General features: G+C 43.3%; 1 protein-coding gene across 1 annotated transcript in view; it reads right to left on the reverse strand.

Annotated features, from left to right (window-relative positions):
- LOC123032371 (calpain-8-like) overlaps positions 1-347 on the reverse strand; it is a 55,880-nt gene extending 55,533 nt beyond the window's left edge. The window contains exon 1 of the mRNA XM_044448216.1: positions 111-347. Within this exon, the coding sequence (XP_044304151.1) occupies positions 111-347 (237 nt within the window). The remainder of the gene's footprint in view (positions 1-110) is intronic.
- Positions 348-19,515: the final 19,168 nt, after the last annotated feature.

Here is a 19,515-nt window from a genome sequence, read left to right on the forward strand (position 1 = left end):
AGAAATATTAAATTGAACCTTTCCCAGGATACAAAGAAGTGGTATGATATTACTGCTACTGAGCAGTTTGAAGAAGATACTTTAGTAATAAAATAATGTAGCAAGCTTACCGTTGGTCGTTTCCAAATAATGCCTTGAGTCTGTGGAGAATAAGGCCCCAAAACATTATAACCAAGAGCAGAAGGGCAAGCGGGGAATTCTTCATCTTTGAAGAGAGTACCAGACTGCAAGCACTGCTTCCTCAGAGCCTCAAAATCCTGTTTTAAGTATTTCACTGCATTGCGATTTGACCCCAGGCCTTCTAAAGCCTCCTTCTCCCTGACCAGTTTGAATGCCACACTTGCCATTGTGCTGGGCTTCCTGCAAGGTGCAAGGGCACAACAGGTCTTAAAGCCTAAATGTCAGGTGGAGAGTGTGGAACTGAGAGGCAATAGGAGGGTGGAGCAAGCAAACACTTTCTACAGCCCAACACCTATAAAGGAGGAGGAAACATTGAAAAATCAGTGTGTACACAGTTCAAGAGGAAAGAGTTAGGATGAAAGCAAATCTAAGCGAAAGAGAACCTTCCGGTGATTGTAGCATTCATTTAGTGCTCTGTTATTTCCTTGAGAAGGGGATGCTAGTTTTTCTAAGCAGCTGTTGAATTTTAAGAAACATATGGGGTTAATGAGGCATTTGAAATAGGCGGCCAGCAAGGAAAACGAGTATGGCTGGCAAGACGGTTTTCCCCATAAGGCAGACCAGTGGTGAAGTGGCAAGTCTGAAGTACAGGCGCTCTTTGTAATCACATCCCCTGGAGTGAGGGAAAACCACACACACACCTGCCTTTCTATTATTCATATTCAAAGGAACTAACATGCTGGCTTAACATTCTATTACAAACTATTAATAAGATCCCACAATTGGGTTTATGGGGCCCAGGTACAATATTATGCATAGGTACCTGGGAATGCTCCCTTGAATTCAGTTCAGTGGTGCTAATTTCAGACTGCATAGGTTCAACGTGTAAGTCACAAGCTTCAACAAGCAATCTTAAGCCTTAAAAAAAGATATTTGGCCAACTGAAATAAAAAGTTCAGCTTTTCATTAGAAGCACAAGGCTACTCTACATGAGGGATTTAAGCTGCTGTTGGGTAGTGTAGAAATAAAATAAATAAAATAAAGCTGCTGAAGCTTCTTCTTTCATTTTCATTGCAGAAAGAAAAATGTAACTTTTACCTGTCCCCCGCTCCCCAGTTTCGTATTTCTCTGCTTTCCTATATATTCTGTCAACCAAGTTCAAGGAATAGCTGCACTATAGCAGATGTGCAACTTTTCACAAAGCTTTTGGCCCAGTTTGTTGCAATCTGAATTTTAATAGCTTGTTTTCCTTGCTCCAAAAAATTAATATGCTGGAAAACATGGGAGAGGCCCTGGAGGACAACAACATCACTCCAAGGCCCCACAAACTTCCATGAGTGAGGGATCACAAGTATATAACTGCCTCATGTAGAAAAGCCCACAGACAATCTTGCAAAGAATTGTAACCATTTAAATTGTCAGAGTAAAGTAGGAACCTACATCAAGAAAGAAAAAAGAAGTATCCAGCCTCTGCTTAATTTCTTTCCTCATTTTCTGTCATTCATAGTAGTATAACCTGAAAACCTCATTATCACCTCATACATTTATGCCAGTGAAGAGCCATCAGTTACCGTGGTGCTTCACCAAAAGATATTATTCCCATGCTCTGAAAAAAGGTTCTGGACCTGGGATCCACTGAATTTCCCTGCCTTATGCCAGCTGGTACTAAATTCAGTATTGTCTAAAAAGGAGAGTCTAAGGTTTTCATTCAGCCTGCATGGGAGGCAGAAGCTAACCTTCTGGTCCCAGAGACATGGAATAATTTGTTCCAGGACAGCAGCCTAGAGAAAAATGAATAAACTGCAAAATTTAAGTCTTTGATAGAAATGCTTGAACGTTCCTTGATCAGATACTTGGGCCCAGCTTCAAGTGATGCCTTCATTGTGATAAAAACAGGCTTTGAAGTTCAAAGTACAACAATATGGATGAATGATCAGCCAATGAACCTTAACACAACGATCCTATAATGTTCCTGAGAAATGACTCACTTGGTTAGATTTTCCTTTTAATTATTTGGCCTGCCATTACACAACATGAAACACAACAGAATGATCCACACCCAAGACAAAGCTTCCATTTTATAAGGGAAGGTTCTGGAACTAAGGTCTTTTGTGTATCAGTTTAATTGCAAATGGGCCTAATCAATAAATACTGGTTCAACATTCATTAAATATGTACGGAGTCAACACATCTGATGTGGAAAAAGTCACCAGTAAAACCTGCCACCTAGCAGGCTATTATGGTTCAATCCAAAAGAGAAGGGGGGACACCTTGATTACTGATTTTCCCCCTAAAACAACATGAGATGAAGGGGAGAAAGAAAAATAGGCAAGCTGCCTTTTGTTCCTTGAAAGGAAAGATGTGGGGATATAAATATAACGCATACAATCAATCAATAGTGCAGCTTAGAAGCTTCCTACTACCTGGGTAGTGACTGGGAATATTCAATGGAAAACATTTTCCTCATGGGTATTTCTGTTATCATTTGAAGTGGTTCTTAATCCACATTTGTTCATTTTGTGGTTGTGCACACAAAGATGCCATTTGCCTTCAGTGTGCCCAGGTGGACCCTCATTCCCAATTGTTTGCATGTTCCTTGCTGTACATATCCTTTGTCCAGCCAGCTTGCTTTCTTAGATTAGATTTTCTAGATTTCATGCATTCTTATCTTATGGGAGGTTTTCTCCTAATAGTTCATTTTCCTTCCCACACCTCCCATACCTTCCCACACCTCCCGCACCTTCCCACAAGTTCAACATATGAATGCAGCCATCAAATTCCTGGCTAATTACAGAGTTGCTATCAAAACAGAAGACTTGTCTTTCCAATGAAGTTAGGCAGGGTACATAATTGATAAGCATACATAGTAAAGTAACCACAAAGTTCTATGGAAACAAGAATTGGGGCAATGCAAAGTGTGCTTTCACCTCCAAGTAATTTAAGAGTTATTGTTATTTAGCAAAGCTCTTCCTATTAAAAGTCCATAGCCAAGAATTGGCTAAGTTAAAATAAATATTAAAATTCAGTCAGCACCTTCCTTCCTTTGGTTCTTGTTTTTAGAGTCTGCTTCATCCTTGTATGCTAGGAGCTATGATACCTCCTAGCCTCTGGATTCCTGGACCCTAAGTTTCCCTATCTCTGAGGATCGGTTCCCAATCTTCTGCCTGCCCGGCTATTCCACCTATCCAGTGACAGTTTCCTGCCCACTAAATGGATTACTTTCCCTGCCCTCACAGAAACCGGATTGTGTGCATTTTTCCCTGAGCGCTTGAAATGTTCATGAACATTTCTCCAAGAAAGATAGAATAGTATGCAAAGTTCTGTCCCCCATTTTAACTTTACAACAATCTTGTAATGTTGATTAGACTGAGAGAAGATGACTAAGGGAAGATCATCAAGTGAACTTTATGGCTACTTGGGAATTTGAACCTACCTTCCTTCATGCCTAGTTTGGAACTCTTATAACTACACTGTATCTACATTTGCCATGGCATTAACTTTGTCCTAAGCACTAATTTATCCTTACTTTATGTTTTCTGTTTTCCAAAGACAGTGGTTGAGACTGTTGCAAGTATCCTTGTTCATATACAAATGTGAATTCGCATGTATTAGGAAAAATACAGGAGCAAGGCAATCTTTACTAGAAGTGGGGCATTGTGCTTCCACAAAATGGTGAGTAATTACTTATAAAGTGGGGTGAAATTTTTCAAATAGTCGCATTTGATGCTATTTTTTACAAACTTTATTCTTCACACACACGTCATAAAAGTGAACAATAGTTTGATTAGTATACTAATTCTCTCCTAATATGAGCCCATATAGTAGCAATAAGGATCCTAAAACAAAGGAAAAGACAAAAATTGAGTAAGTTCATGTTTACCCCAAACCAGGACTGGAAAGAGGTGCTATGGATCGACATCTTTAATTCTTTAGTACCTACCAGGTTTGATTCAGTAACTCTATGAAGTCTTGTTTATAATAATTTGACATCAAGTTGATTTAACATCAAGTTTTGTTAGGAACTATGATGCTGAAAGGATGACTTAAGAATGACTTTCTTGAATCCAGTTGAGAACCTGTTGCTGTGAAGAAGCTACTGGCTTGGGTTGGTGGATTAACTGCCACAGGCTATTTCAGAAGTCTTTGGATGATGGTAGTGGTGGTGGCGGTGGCATTACATTTCTAGACCACCCATAGCCAAAGCTGTCTGGGCAGTTCACAACATTTAAGTCACCCATCCAGTATGCTATGGAAATAAATATCTGAAGGCAGAAAAAACCTACAACCATGATAGCCTGCAGTTCTGTTGCTTTTTCTAGTACAAAAATGGATTCTAGAGCTAAAGTGCCAGGATAATGTGAACAAAAATACAAAACACAGCTACACACGTATGCAGTGCCAACATGTCCAGTGTTGACTGAAGACATTTTGCTGTCTGGAGTGAAGGACAAGATGTTGTCCCTCCATTCTACCTGCAGAAGCTGACTAGAGTAGCAGTTGACCCTTGAATGCTTGTGGTAGGACAGCATCTAAGGTATAAAAATGAAATAAATAAAAATAAATCTTTTTTATTTATAGAAGGGGCAGAAAATTAGCCTGGAGAGGGGCAGGGCAGGCTGCTTGGAATATACGCTGCTGTTCTTCAGTGTGGATTGACCAGGGCCTTCCACAAGGCCAGACATCTCCCATCTGGGGCTATTGCTTCACTCTGCCTAATGTAGGGCTGGCCCCGAGCACTTACTTCTGAGCTCCATAAGGACAAAATAAAAGCCACGCTGGATCAGACCAGGGGTCCATCTAGTCCCGTATTCTGGTCACACAGCGGCACAGCAGCTGCCAACAGGACCCCTCCTGCCCATGTTCCCCAGCAACTGCTGTACGTAAACATGCTGCCTCTGATACTGGAGGCAGTGTATAGCCATCAAGACTAGTAGCCACTGACAGCCTTCTCCTCCATGAATTTGTTCAATCCACTTTTAAAGCCATCCAAAATACTGGCCGTCGACACTTTTTGTGCCAAGGAATCTCAATAATAGTTTAATTATGCACTCTGCTGAAACAACAACCCCCCATCCCTCACCTCAGTCCTGAGGCAGAAAAGAGGATGTACACACTCAGAAAGAGGATGTAATTAAATGTTGTCATTGCAAAATGCTAATTTGAAAGATAAGCCTGTTCTTCTGAAAGGCCTTTTATGCACAATGCTTTCCCAGTTTATGCAGTGACTTCCTAGTCCAAATGCTGAGCAAGCTGGACCCTCCAAGTACACTTCACAAGCAGCAGTACATGTGCTTTTCCCTGTACAGAGACTGCTTTGTGTGTGCAAGGCAGAATGTGCCTGTGTGGAGAGGTCTTAACTTTGCCGCTGCCACCGCCATGTGTTCTCAAGGAATAAGGTCACTAATAATGCCAAATCAGAAGCAAAGCCTGAAGCACAAGCACCACCTAGAGGCAACTGGGTGGGCTAGAAAAGAGAATATAATTAATTCCCAAGCAATGATGGATGTTCTGCTTGGACCTATCTGACAAGGGATGGAAATTTCCATGTTCATTAAAAGTTGTCAGGGGAATTGAACTTAGTTAATGACTGCCAAGTTTAACCTTTTGAGTCATGGTTTCAAGGTAGGTCAGGCTTCCTCTGTCACTTGCTCGTGCATCCCTGTCTCCTTCCACCATATCATTCAAAGCAATGCAGAAGGCAGAGGGAAGCACACAGCGTGTGTGTGTAAGAGAAGGGGGGGAGGGGGGGAGAGAGAGAGAGAAGGAAGGTGGATGATAGGAGCTAGTATGGCCAGAAGGCAAGCTGAGGTGAGTTTGGTTGGTCACAAATCACACTCCACATCATAAACTGCCAGCCAGAACTCAGACTCTCCTTTGGCAAATGCTTATGTACACATGAGCCAGGCCTAATGCACACCCCTGGCCCTTTCTTCTGCCTCAGTTCATGTCCCCTGAGTACTTCTCTCAGAAGGTATAATTAGATGTGATCCTCCCTTCCCTGCCACGTTATAGCACTCCATTTGGTATACTCTCTATACTCTCTTTTCAGGGAATATTGCCAAGGAAGAGACAGAGCAGGGAAGTCCGCTTCTGCCACAGCAGTTGATCTAATCTGGATCAATTAAAGTTGGATCCAACCCTAGTTCTTTCAACCATTCTTCATAGGATTCCAGTTCCAGTTCCCTTTGGTTAATGCGAATCAAGACTATTTAGGATCCCCATGCAATGCTTCTGTGCACCCCACGGGAGCAGACTTATGCATAACCAACACAGGATGGCACAAATGGGCAGAGATTCATCTGCTGATGTTAAACTGAACCATCTGGGCCCACCTATAGATAATGGACAGATGGCTCTTCAATATTGCTCTTGTATGCAGCAGAGAATATTAAAAGGCACTCTTTGCAGGAGAATAAACCAAGGTTGGCCCCAAGGACTTCCTGACTCAGCAACAAACTATGCAAACAATTGGTTTAAATTTCCCGTTGGTACAAAATAATATTACACTGGCAGCAGTCGTGCTTCAGCAGTTTCTGGCAGCTGAACATCACAGAACTGAGGGAGCCTGTTTGGGAGAAAAGCGAGATGGCAGCAAATGAGCAGCTTGCGGTTTAAGGCTGAACAAAGGAGAGTGGAGTGAGGAGATTAGCATATCCAGGCTTCAAAAGCATCTCCTGTGTTTTGCTTGCAGCATTAAAAAAGCCTGGCTGTGTGACATGACAAGAGTGGGCAGAAATGATGCTTCAGGAAAGATCAAAATCATAGTGTTTTGCAAAACCAAAACAATGCATGGCAGAGGCAGCAGGACCAGCTGAAATCAGAGCTGCATTCTCATTTCCTGTTTCCTTTGGGTTTGAATGGATAGTCAAAGAGGGAATGGCAGATAGATAGGTAGGTAGGTAGGTAGGTAGATAGATAGATAGATAGATAGATAGATAGATAGATAGATAGATAGATGAGAATGGATGATGGAGGGATGGACAGATGGAGGGATGGACAGACAGGGGATATGGTATGGGTCTCCAAATGTCTCAGGCACTGGTGTGCATGCACACATTAGAAATCCAGGGGAAATTCCAGGCTCAGATTCCTGTTCAGAGCAACCAGATAAGTTGCATTGCCAATGTGATCTTACACACATTCTCTTGCAGCAGAGTGGAAATTGGGCACACAAGTACCTGCAGTGTAAAATATCTGTGTAAAGAGGCTAGATAAGTCCTGACGGTGTCAGTGTTCCTGCTTACAAGTGCACAGGACTTTACAAGTCTATACCTCATTTTGCAGATACAGCCAACATGTTTGCTGTGTACACTGCTCAGGGGGCCCACATTTTGCAGGTCTCCCAAATTAAGTATCTTCCCCCACCCTAAGCTCAGTTACTTCCTCTTCCTATTTCTCTGCCACTGTTCTGCTCTCTGTATATTCTCCATTCACTGACACACACAGCTCCAACTGGGCACCACAGTTTAAGAAACATGCAGACAAGTTGGAAGGGTTCAGAGGAGGGCAACAAGGATGATCTTGGGGCTGGAGGCAAAGCCCCATGAGGAGAACTGGGCATGTTTAGCCTAGAGAAGAGAAGACTGACACAATAGCACTCTTCAAGTACTTGATAGGTTGCCACAGTGAAGAAGGCCAGGATCTCTTCTTGATCATCCCAGAATGCAGGACATGGAATAATGGGCTCAATTTACAGGGAAGCCAGATTCCAGCTGAACATCAGGAGGAACTTCCTGTTAAGCAGTAAGAAAATGGAACCAATGACCTAGGAAGGTTGAGAGGTCTCCCACACTAGAGGCATCCAAGATGTGACTGGACAGCCATCTGAAAGGGATGGTTTGACTTGGAGTCCTGCACTGAACAAGGAGTTGGGCCCAATGGCCCTCTGGCCCCTTCCAACTATACTATTTTATGCCTCTATGATTCCCCCTACTATTTTTCCTCCAGTCAGACTGTCTCCATCACCGTCTCTGTCCTCTTTCAATTTTCAAAAGAGATCTGGTTGCCATATGCCTGGTATCTTCATTTCCAAAATGGCCCCTAGATGGCTGTGGGGACCCAGGGGCACGCTGGGAAAATAGACAGGGACATAGATATGCCCCTTCTGTTTTAAAAGTTGCAAAGACTTCCTGGTAAATGAGGCAGGGGAGGGAGAAAGTTTGTAGGGAGAGAGCAAACAGGAGTAATGAAGACACAGAAGAGCAGTGATGAACATGCCATGGGGCAAAATGGAAGGAAAAGCCCCTCAGTCCTGGCAGCAGCACTGGCTGCTTGATAAGCATGGCTGTTTTCAGTCATAAATCAAAACATGTGGTCCAAACAACACCAAGCCAAGAAGCAGAGCCCAAATGGACATGACCACACACATACACACACACAGAGAAAGTCTTTGAAACAGTTGTCCCCAAGCTGATGCTCTCCGCAGGTGTGGAGTGCAAATCCCATCATCTCCATCTGTCAAGATTCATGCTGACTGTGGGTTAGAGGAGCCATAACTCAAAGCATCTGGAAGGCACCACATTGGTAAGAGAAGGTGCTTTAACAATCCTTAGAGTAGCAATCAGCTGCTGCCTGCATCTGTCCTGCGACCATGTGGCACATATGAAGCAGGTCTCTTCACCTTGCGGCATGACTGCTTTGTAGCCAATGGTCCTGAAATCTAGCTTGGCAGGGTTACTGATGATGATCACAGATGTGCCACTCTGCACCGTTTGTTGCATTGCGAGTCTGCGCATCTTTGCCTAGGTATCTGTGTATCTAGCATCTACGTCTCCTTGTCATTTTTTCTCAAAGTTTAGAACCCTAGTTTGGAAAGTTGGAGCTGAGTTAGAATCTGGATTGGGGGCCCTCTGCTTACTCTAGTATAACATCAGAAAAAAGAAGTGTCCACTAGATATGGATTTAAAGTGATGCCTGTTTTTGGCTCCAAGAAAGAGAGTAAGTGGCTTCCCTGTTCCTTCTCTGTCTGCAATCCTAACAGACTGGGGAAAGTTAGATTCCCCTTCAGCAACAACACACAACACATCACTGGTGGAGGCTTGGTCTTCAGCTGGCAATTAAAACCCAATAGACTTTCAAATGACCTGCTCCTGATGGGAAATAAAAACCTGCCAGAACTGATTTGTTGACTTAGAGATAAAATGCTTCTCTCTGAGGACAGGGGAAAAGCTCCTCAAGAAACATGAGTTGGTAGGGTCATGCTTTGTCCTCTCTTCCTCTTTCTAGTGCAATCTTGGGTTTCTTCCACCAAAGCTTAGTATGCTAATCTAGGAATGGGGAATGAGTGGCCTTCCAGATGTTGGATTGCAAATCCTACCATCCTTCACCATTGGATACGTTAGTTGCAGTCCAGCAACATCTGTAGGGCTAAATGTTTCCCAGACTTGTGCTAACCAGTACATTGCCTTTTACAACTCACTTTTCTATGATTGTCGGCTGAACCAAAAATCCTAGATATCAGGCTATCTACTGCTCATCTTTGATGGGTATGTGTATGAAATCAAGAGAGAGGGCAACATAGCTGCCTGCATTTGGATTCTTCTTGAAGGAATGGCTCAAGAACTGCCATGATGAACTCTTGAGCTCCAAAATGCGCCATTACACCACTGTCCTCAACACGTTCTTAAAAACTGAATAAAACAAAGGCATGTCCACATGAAAAACTGCATAAAGAGTGCGTGGGAAGCCTCCACCACTTCCACTGGTTGATCCTTGGAATGGTCCTTAATGTTTAAAAGTTTTGAGCTCCCAGAGAGGACTGAGGGGAAAGTTCAGCAACCATCTTGCAGATGATTCAGATATTCTTCCTCTCTGCCTCCCTTTCCTTCACCTTTCTGAGCAACATTCTCTTTTCCCTGGTTATAAGCTGCCACCCACTGGCCCAACACAGCTCACTGATTTGCTCTGTGCTGTCTGTCTTACTGCATTCCATATTTAATCTGACAAAATTCTAATAATAATAATAATAATAAATACTAATTAGATAGAGTACAGTCCTAGACATGCCTACTTAAAAGCAAGTCCAGTTGTCCAATGAAACTTGCTAAAAATGGGAAAAAGCTAAACAACACAAAGCATTTTCTAGAATGATTATTCAGTTGCTTAGGGTAGGAATTTTAAATATTTTATCATCATCATTATTATAGCACATTTATATATTGCCTTTTTTCCTCTTGTGAGGAACCTGACAGACTACATAACTATCTACCACTTAATTTTATCTACTCCTTTTTCCTACCTGTTAGATTTCCTCATATACACAAATTGCCACACAAAACTAATCTATCTGTGTTGTTTCCTTTACTACAGTCACCTTTGATTTCGAATATAAAACATAGTAAACTGTCTTATACTGACCCAGTTTGTACTTAATGGCAATACAAGAGGGGAAGGCACATATATGAAAGCAGAACCAATGAGAGAATAAAAGAGGGAATCTTTGATGTCTATAGAAAACCTTTTATTGTTGCCATGAAGGAGTGTCGACCCTTGCACTTCTTCTTGTTTAGAGATAGTTATTTGTTATAGTATCTCAATTTACCTCTGATGCGGTATCAATAAGAAGGATAATTAAATTTAAGGAGCATTTGTGATAAATGAAACATCATCTTTGGATGAATGCTTCATTTTCTTTTAATATACCCATTTTTAATTATGCTCAGACCTCTAGAATCAGATCTTGTGCTTGTTATGATCAAGAAGGAATCAGTTCTGACCCTTGTTAGGACTTCTTATTGATACAGCTTCAAAACAAACCAATAGTTACCAATTTCTATCATAAAACAGTAAGAAGTACTAAAAAGGGTCAACATTCCTGCCTGTGCAACAATAAAAGGTATTCCATCCAAGCAGAGATTCCCCTTTTTATTTCCTGTCATTGGTTCCACTTTCATATATGTGCTTTCTTCACTCATTTTGTCACTGACTTCTTATGAGGAATCAGAATGAAGTGAAACAATTGCTGTAGTTACTCCAAAGAACACTTCTGCAAATTATTATCAGAATAACCCTCCATTTTTATACACAATCTGTGCTGGTGAGGGGGCAACCTGGATTGGCAATCTTTCATTAATTTTCATAAAAGAAGAATGAAAAGCTACTGTCATGCCTCTGCTGTCCTAGAGCATTGGAGACAGCAAAGGGGTCATCATTCATGAATTGGATGTGTTTTTTAAAAATGAAGAATTCAGCCCACGATGGTGTGCCATATTAAACATATGCTCCTGAGATTTAATTATCTTCCTTAATTATGCTATTTTGAAGTAAAATAGAAAGTTAACAAATAATTATCAGAAAAGGACAAGAGCTACTAACAAGTATCAGAATTCCTCTTTGAGTAACAATGAAAGGTTTTCCATACACACTAGTTATTCTCCCTTTTACTCTCATTGGTTCCAGTTCACATGTATCAACAGTCCATAGGTTGTTTAAACCATGGGTTGTTGGGGCTGTGTAGGAACAAGAGAGCACAAGGTCTCCTGCCTGCTATCTACTTTTGCTTTCAATCTAGTTTTATCAACACTCCAGGAACCTATAGTTTCTTGTTGGGTCAAAACTCCTGGTTGTCTGCAAGCAACCCAGAGTTATGGGTTTGTGCATCTCTTCTGTCAACCCAGAAATCAGTATTTCTCCAGTTATTAATCAAGGTGGATACAAAGTGCAATTTCTTGAATCAATCGATTTCTGAACAGGCTTTTCATCCTGGAGCATTACTAGATTTAGCTCGATACTGACTACCTGTACTGGCCATGGCTCTCCAGGTTTGCAAGGCAATTTCCTGCCCTAGCTGGAGATAGCAGCAATTGACCCTGCACCTTCTGCATGTGCTTCCTCACAGAGCACTCCTGCTTTCCCCTGTTTTCTGGCATCTTTTCCTGGTAAATCCTATCCCGGTTTTGGCTTCAGAGATACTTTCAGTTGCTGTTATGTGCTGTCAAGTCATCTTTGTCTTATGGCAACCCTATGAATGAATACTCCAACATTTTTTAAAAGATTTGTAAACATGAATTGCCGTCACACCATGTATTTCAGCCCATTTCCCCAGACCTCTAGAAGGCGAATATCTCCAGACTAATCCTACACCTGGAGTAAGCTCAGTGGGATTGGCTTCTGAATAGACATGCTTGGCAGCATTCTCTAACCCGGTGCTTTACAAATAGGTGGGACTGCAACTCTGCTGACTAGGGATTATGGGGATCGCAGTCTGCCACACCTGGAAGGCTTTGGATGGACAATTTTCCTGATCAGCAGGGGTGGGCAGACTTAAGGGTTGCCTAATATACATACTTTGTTGTTGTTTACTGGAACCCTGTGATCCAGAAACCGGAGTCTGATGCAAAAAACTCACATGTAGAGTTAAAAAATTATAAATGGCATTCCTTTTTGGTATCTCATGAGAAATGAAAGGGACTCACAGTCCTTCATAGAAGGGTGGGAAAGGCTGTGTGTGCGTGACTACATCAGGACTCCAGTGCACATATATGGAAATGAACCGAAGCCACCGTGGAGTTCACAGTCTGTTTTCACACACGTACACACACGGCAGGAGGGTTGCTGGCACTGGAGTACAGTGGAACAGGCGAGGGAGACCTTCCCCAAGCTGGTGCTCACCAGATGAGTTGGATTACAATTCTCATCAGCAATCAACTTCATGGAATGACCCTGTCTCTAATACTGAGAGTGAGAAAAAGGGTCTCCCAACACACGTTCTCCTCACTGTGCTTAATACTATACACTTCATCTTGTTTCTAAGCTCGACCCTTCTTTCTCCTGGCCTTCGTTTCCCAGAAGCCCCTGTTGGCATGACCAATGGTAAGGAATGCTAGGAGCTGCAATCTAAAACATCCGGAGGTCTGCTTTTTGCCCATCCCAGTCTACAATGAGCTCTCCAGACTTTCAGGCAGAAATAATTGGCTGAGCAGCCCAAACAAAGTAACAGTCCACACTGTTGAAGAGAATGCATGGCTTGTCATTGGGCTGTGAACTATGAATTGTTCACGGTTAGCAAATTATGGACTGATATCACAGTTTGATTTAGACAACATGGTAAGCCATGTTGCAATACCAACTGATGCTCCAGGGACAACCCACACTCAGCCTGTACTCAGTCCTTGAGAGCAGGTCCAGCCATTGTCAGCCTCCCTGAAGATGCAGGGACTGAACACGCAGCCATGTGCTGGCAGCCATGCGCTTTGCCTCAAGCTACGGCCCTTCACCAGAGGTCCACCCTCTTCTTCCCACCCGCCTCAGCTTGTCACCAGTCCCTTCCACAACTGACAGAACCTGCCAAGTCAACCCAAAAATCTTATACAGGGAGGTTAGACAGACTGCTTTTGTATTTACAGCTTGTACAACTTCGCTGGGCAGTGACGCTGTGGGACTTCTCTTTTCGGGCATTAGAAAGAAGCACTGCAGGCACAGCTTGTCATGCATTTGTGCAGGCAAGTGGCAGTGCTCGTTTGGCCTATCCAACACTATCCTATGACTGGGCCCAGTTGTTCTCTTCTGTGCAATATTTTAGTTACAGCTCATCTTTTCACCAGAAAATGGTGCGTATTTATTTATTTAAAACATTTCTATGCCACCCCCATCGCAACAAAGCCTCAGGGCGGCTCACAAAGGATACATAAATACATAAATAATAACAATGCTTGAGGATGCTAGCACTAAGATACAGATTGAAAACAAAAGATGTAACATAAAAGCAAGCACATTAAAAGCACATTTTAAACCATCACAATTAAAGAAATAAACAGCACCCTTTGCATTGCAAAACATGGATTTAAAAAACCCTTGTTGCATGAACCAGCAATTCCAAAGGGAACGCAGAGTTCTGATGACTTTGATGCTAATGGTAGTCCTTTGGGAAGCCATGACAACCTGGCCCTTTTGCATTTATTTAAACATAAAATGGCATTTCCTTCCTTCCCACATTTTTAAAATATAAACTGCCTGTATGACCACTCTGTAACTGCTTCAGAACAGCTAGGCCTTCTCTATTCAGGGGAAAGTTGGCAGTCAAAATTGTCAGGAATGTTGCAATCATATGGAAAAAATTACTTAGGACAGCCTCTCAACTACCCAAAGCATAACTTTGGAATTCAGAGACTCCTCCCTTCCTGCCCACTGCTCTGAACGCAGCTCTTATTTCCAGAGTGTCATCTCCTCCTCTGCAGCTGCAGAGTTCAGTGCCGTTAGCAAAGCTGCAAGGTAGCACTACTAACAAGCATTCGGGGCACGGACAACAGACGTGGTTTTCGTAGCTGGGGTTGATGGCAGCTGGATTTTAAATCCTTCCAATCCTCCTACCCCGAATCTGCAGGAGAGACCCAGATCCCAGATTGCAAACATTTTGGAGAAACTTCAGCAAGGTGACATTTAAAAATCAATTTCCCCACAATGGAATGACCAGGTGGGAGGATATGGCATTGGGAGCCTTTCACAAGCCATATGCTACTAGAGAAATTTGGATTTCCCACAGACTAATGACTTCCCAGTGGATTAACACACTTGTCTGAAAAAAGTGCAAGTTTAAGAACAATGCTGGATATTGGATGATCAGAATAAAACTTTGGATTCCCCTGCACATGTACCAAGACAGCTTTTACATTTAAGTGATGACAGAATAATTGACTTCTGCCTGAAGAAATGGCATTATTAAAGGAGAAAGCTCCCCATGAAGCAAACAAGAATACATTGTGGTCATTTTTATCATGTGGCTGAGAGCTTCTTCGCAAGAGTTATTTATTCTGCACTTCTGATTCTATACTTACAGTAGTTTGCCAGGGGCTTGCCCACGCCTTCACCCTACCCCATCTTGTGCAGCCATTTTCATGCTGTCTCTTATAATGCGACTGCAGCCCTGCCAACTGGTTCATTCAGATATTTTACCCTGCATGGCTATAAAACTGTAAGCTGCTTCAAAGTTTAAAAAAATCTCAAAGATCAAATATTTGAATACGTTTTTTATCAGAATCTAGAAAACAAAGCAAAATGCAACATGTACTTAATGACAGTACAAATCCTGTTTCATAGGAGAGGGAAGACTGTGCAGGGTCTCCGCAAGAGCAAGAAAACAGACAAACCACACAAAGTGCGTTATGAGTCTTTATCTCAGTAAACGTCCCCCTTCTTCCACACACAAATACTGAGAAGGGATCCTCTTGCTGGAACTGCAGCGCTGGCCTGGAATGTGTAAAATTAGGGAAAATGACAGTTTGTAAATCCCAGACCACGGCAGGCCGTTTCCTTTCTGTGGTGTATCTCCTACAGATGCTCTCAGGAGAAGAGCTTCACAAGGGTTACAGGAATAATCAGCTGTCTTTTAGCTAGTGTTCTAAAACAAGCCTGTGTATTTTGGCAATTGTGCTATACCACAGTTCCCCCTTGTGGCTGTGCAACAGAACATATAAATACACAGAGAAAGAAAACCCCAAGGGAAAAAACCCCATGTGTAAAGGACATGTCGTTGCTCACACAAAGCGAGTGGAAGAATCCTCAGTGAAGCAACGGGTTAAACGCCTCATGTGGAGAAGCCCTGAATGAAGCTACATCAGCCTTCCTGAACCTGGAGCCCTTCCGATGTGTTCAGGTACAACTCCCATCACCCCGTCAGTGTGGCGAAACATGTCTTCCTGCCTTGTCACTCTTTCCCCTTCTTCCCAAAGATGCTTTTCTTAGGGTGCAACTGTGTATGTTTAGATGGAAAAATGCCCTATGAATGGCTAAGGCATGTGGAAGTTGTTGGGCTTTTTCTGTCTAAACTTGGATAGGGTTGTGCCTATAGTGAGAAGGCCTTGTCTCTTTCAAAGAGGCCTCTGTATAGTCCTTAATTTGAAGGAGTGCTCAGCCCTGGCTGGAACTAGGATCCTGACATACTTGTGCAGATGAAGAATGGTCTCCTGGCCCTTGCTCCAGCATGCTGTCAGAGAGAGAAGAGAGAGGAAGTGGAGCAATCCACCAGCCCTGCTGAAAGACTGACTTACCCTTTTTTCCTCTTCCCTTCCCATCCCTATTTCCTTGAATATCATGCCCTTTTAGACCAGAAGCCTATGGGCAGGGGCAGCCTACAGGACTGTCTCGTGTAAGCTGCGCCAGGAGCCTTTTTTCTAAGGAGCAGGATGTTAACAAACATGCATTCTTCAAATAACTAAATTGTATCAAAACACTTGTTGATGCCGAAACATGCAATATCATTGATTTAAGCTATAGATTTGCCCCAAACCTGTAAACATAGAATAAGTCTTCAGTTGTGGATGGGTTAGTTTCACAGGACAATATTTATTTTACTGACGCAACAATCACATAAAATGTGAAAGAGTTATATACCTGCCTTTGGGGGAGCCACAGCCCAGCCAGTTTAAGAATATATGTATTTCGAAGCAGGGCCTATGACAGAATTTAACAGCGTATTGTCCCTGTTCAGCAGCCCCCTCCAGGATACTCCGTTCCAGCATTCCCACCCTCAGACAGTGGGCAAGCATTCCATAGCTACAGAGAATGAATGGTTGTCTTTAGTATTTTTGCAAAACTTAGGGCTCCCTTAAGCTTGCTTATAATTCTTATGTGTGGGTGGTGTCATTCTGGAAAAATACAAACATGCACAGCCTGAGGGAACTCAGCTTGCGTATGCCTCTCTCGCCGTCTCTATATATACATTTGTGTACATAATGGGAAATATCATCAGCAATGTCCCCGCCACGGTTCCGTAGGTGTCTCTGACAGTTGCGCAGCAGTGTGCATGCAACAACTTCAACATCAGCAGCAGCGGCAGCAGAGGGTGGGACAAGAAGAGAAGCACATTTAACCGAGCGGCAACCTGAGTGTGGAGAGTTCTGCCAATGGATGCAGCCCCTGGAATGACGAAAATCCATGAGACAGTCGACCTTACAGAAATGATCAGATAGTAGAGTGGTTGCTGTCACGCTAGTTCTGCATCTTTTGTACACCAGTCTAATGATATCTGAAACCCCTCTTCACATAAGCCTCCTTTGGGATACACAGGAAAGATCAGCTGCTAGCCCTGCTGTCCAGTGCTGGACTAGCACAGTGCAGCAAAACCATGTATGAATTGCATTCCTTTGACACAGCCCTGGAGGGAATTTTAAAAGTATATGGAGAAAAATGCCAGGTGCCATGCCTTCCTCCATGGCCCACCCCAGCAGGTCAGAAATCATCCATATGTAAACCATCCCGAATACCTCAGTTTGCTTTGTTAGACAGCGTTAATGCTCACCTATCCTGTGATAAAAGACAAATGAGCCAGACATACCATTGTGGCACTCTCTTGCACCCTTACTTCTGAGTAAGAATTATTGCATGGGACAGAAGCATGAGGCCCTCCAGATTTTGTTGGACTCAACTTCCCTCAGAGCCTTTGGTGAGGGATGATGGGTCCTGAAGTCTACCAACATCTCGAGAACCACACTTCCTCCATTCCTGATGAATAGGAGCAAGTTGCAGGCATTCATTCTTACACTGGCATCCTATGCCTGTCTACTCCAGCCTAAGTCTCTCTGAGTTCAACGGGGCTTGCTGACCAGTTAAGTGTATATGGAATTGCAGCCTTTGGGTACTTTTTTTAAAAAGGACAAAGTGGCAAAGTGCATCTGTTGCTGTTACTTGCTTTTTTGGATCTCTTGTCTCTGAATTGCTGTATTGCATCCTATTTTTGGTCTGCTGTTTTATAATTTCTGGGGGATGTTTTAGTTATGTCTTTCTTTTTAATTGCTTGTGTGGGCTGCCTTGGGGACAGAGCATATAAATCCTGGAAGCAAAACAAACACATGCAGCCTGTAGCACTATGAGACAAAAATGAGAGGGAGGGGGGAATGGGCAAGGTGAATTTCAGGGGTGGGGGGAAGCTTTGTTCCACATATTAGATTTCTGAGAGAATGTATGCTTGTATCTAGCATATCTCCCATCTTTTCTCTCTAGCAATTAATGTTATTGTTGTAATTTTAGTTAAATTAAAATTCCAAGCAAGCATATTTAGGATTATAATCTAATTTCTAGTCAATGATTTGGGCTGCAATGATGAACATGTTTACTAAGGAGTGGGGAGCAAACCACAAATGAGCACAGTGGGATTTATTTCTGAGTCTCATCTGAGAGAGTTTGTATGAGCTCAGTAGTGAACTAGATACCTTTAGACCTTGGACTTAATGATCTTACAGACATGCACACCCTAAATTCACATTCCTCTCCTCCTCCTTGCACTGCTGTATTTTACAACTGTTTCAACTCAAATTAAAGAACTGCCACATCTGCAGGAATAAAATGGAATTTGCTTCTACTGCCCTGACTTATTTGGAATAAGCCCATTTTGACTGAGGGGGATATGATAGCCCTCTACAAGTTTCTCTAAGGTTGTCACAAAGCAGAAGGACGAGCTCTCTTCTTATTCATCCCAGAATGCAGGACACAAAATAATGACCTCAACTTGCAGGAAACCAGATTCAGGCTAGGTATCAGGAAAAACTTCCTCGCTGTCAGAGCAATTCAACAGTGGAACCAGTTGCCCAGAGAGGTGCTGGGCTCTCCCACACTAGAGACATTCAGAAAGAAACTGGACAGCCGTCTGAGTGGGATGGGGTACAGGATTGGACCCAATGGTTTTCTTGGCCCCTTCCAACTCTACTGTTCTATGATTCAATGAATTCTAATGGCACCAACAGTTTGTATGGAGGCAGGGTGATTCCTAAGCCAGTTCCTTATCCATGGCTTTACAGGAGCTATCCATGGGATTCTCCATGGCACTAAACCTAATTTAGAGATGGCGCACTATGGATGGTTCCTATAAAGCTCAGAAAAAAGCTGCCATGGATAAGTTGCCCCACTTCTCTTGCTTACATCCAGTTTCCCCCTTTATGACATCTAGGAATAAGAAAGCCTTCTGAAAGATGTGATGACAAAGGGAGTGAATTTAAGCCACAATCCTATATATATATCTAGACAGGACGGGGGGGAAGTCCTTCAGGTCCCATACTGGCTAGGGAGATGCCGAGATTTGAAAGGCTTTTCCTCTGCTAAAGATTCGTGGGATTGTGCCTTTATGTGCTTACCCAGTGCAAGGGAAAACCAATAATGTCCGGATGAACGGGGCGGGGGGGGGGGGCATTCGGGCGGGGAAACAGCGCTTTGTGGAGGAGATGCCCCCCCCGTCCGTCTCCCATCCGCGACCCGAATCTTCGGAGCTGTTGACAAGTTGGGGCCCCGATCCGCCTCGTCCAGCCCGGGACCCCGCTGGCCCGAGGAGAGAGCGCGTGGCAGGCGCCCTGGGCGGTCGGGCGGGCGCGCTGGCGGGGCCTCTTAGCCGGCCTGCGTCTTGCACTCCGGGCTGGGCCGGGCCGGGCCGGGCCGGGCCGAGCAGGCCACACCCTGACGGGGCTCTTTCCC

The sequence above is a fragment of the Varanus komodoensis genome, unplaced genomic scaffold (genome assembly GCF_004798865.1).
Source record: "Varanus komodoensis strain SLA01 unplaced genomic scaffold, ASM479886v1 scaffold1, whole genome shotgun sequence".
NCBI lineage: Eukaryota > Metazoa > Chordata > Lepidosauria > Squamata > Varanidae > Varanus > Varanus komodoensis.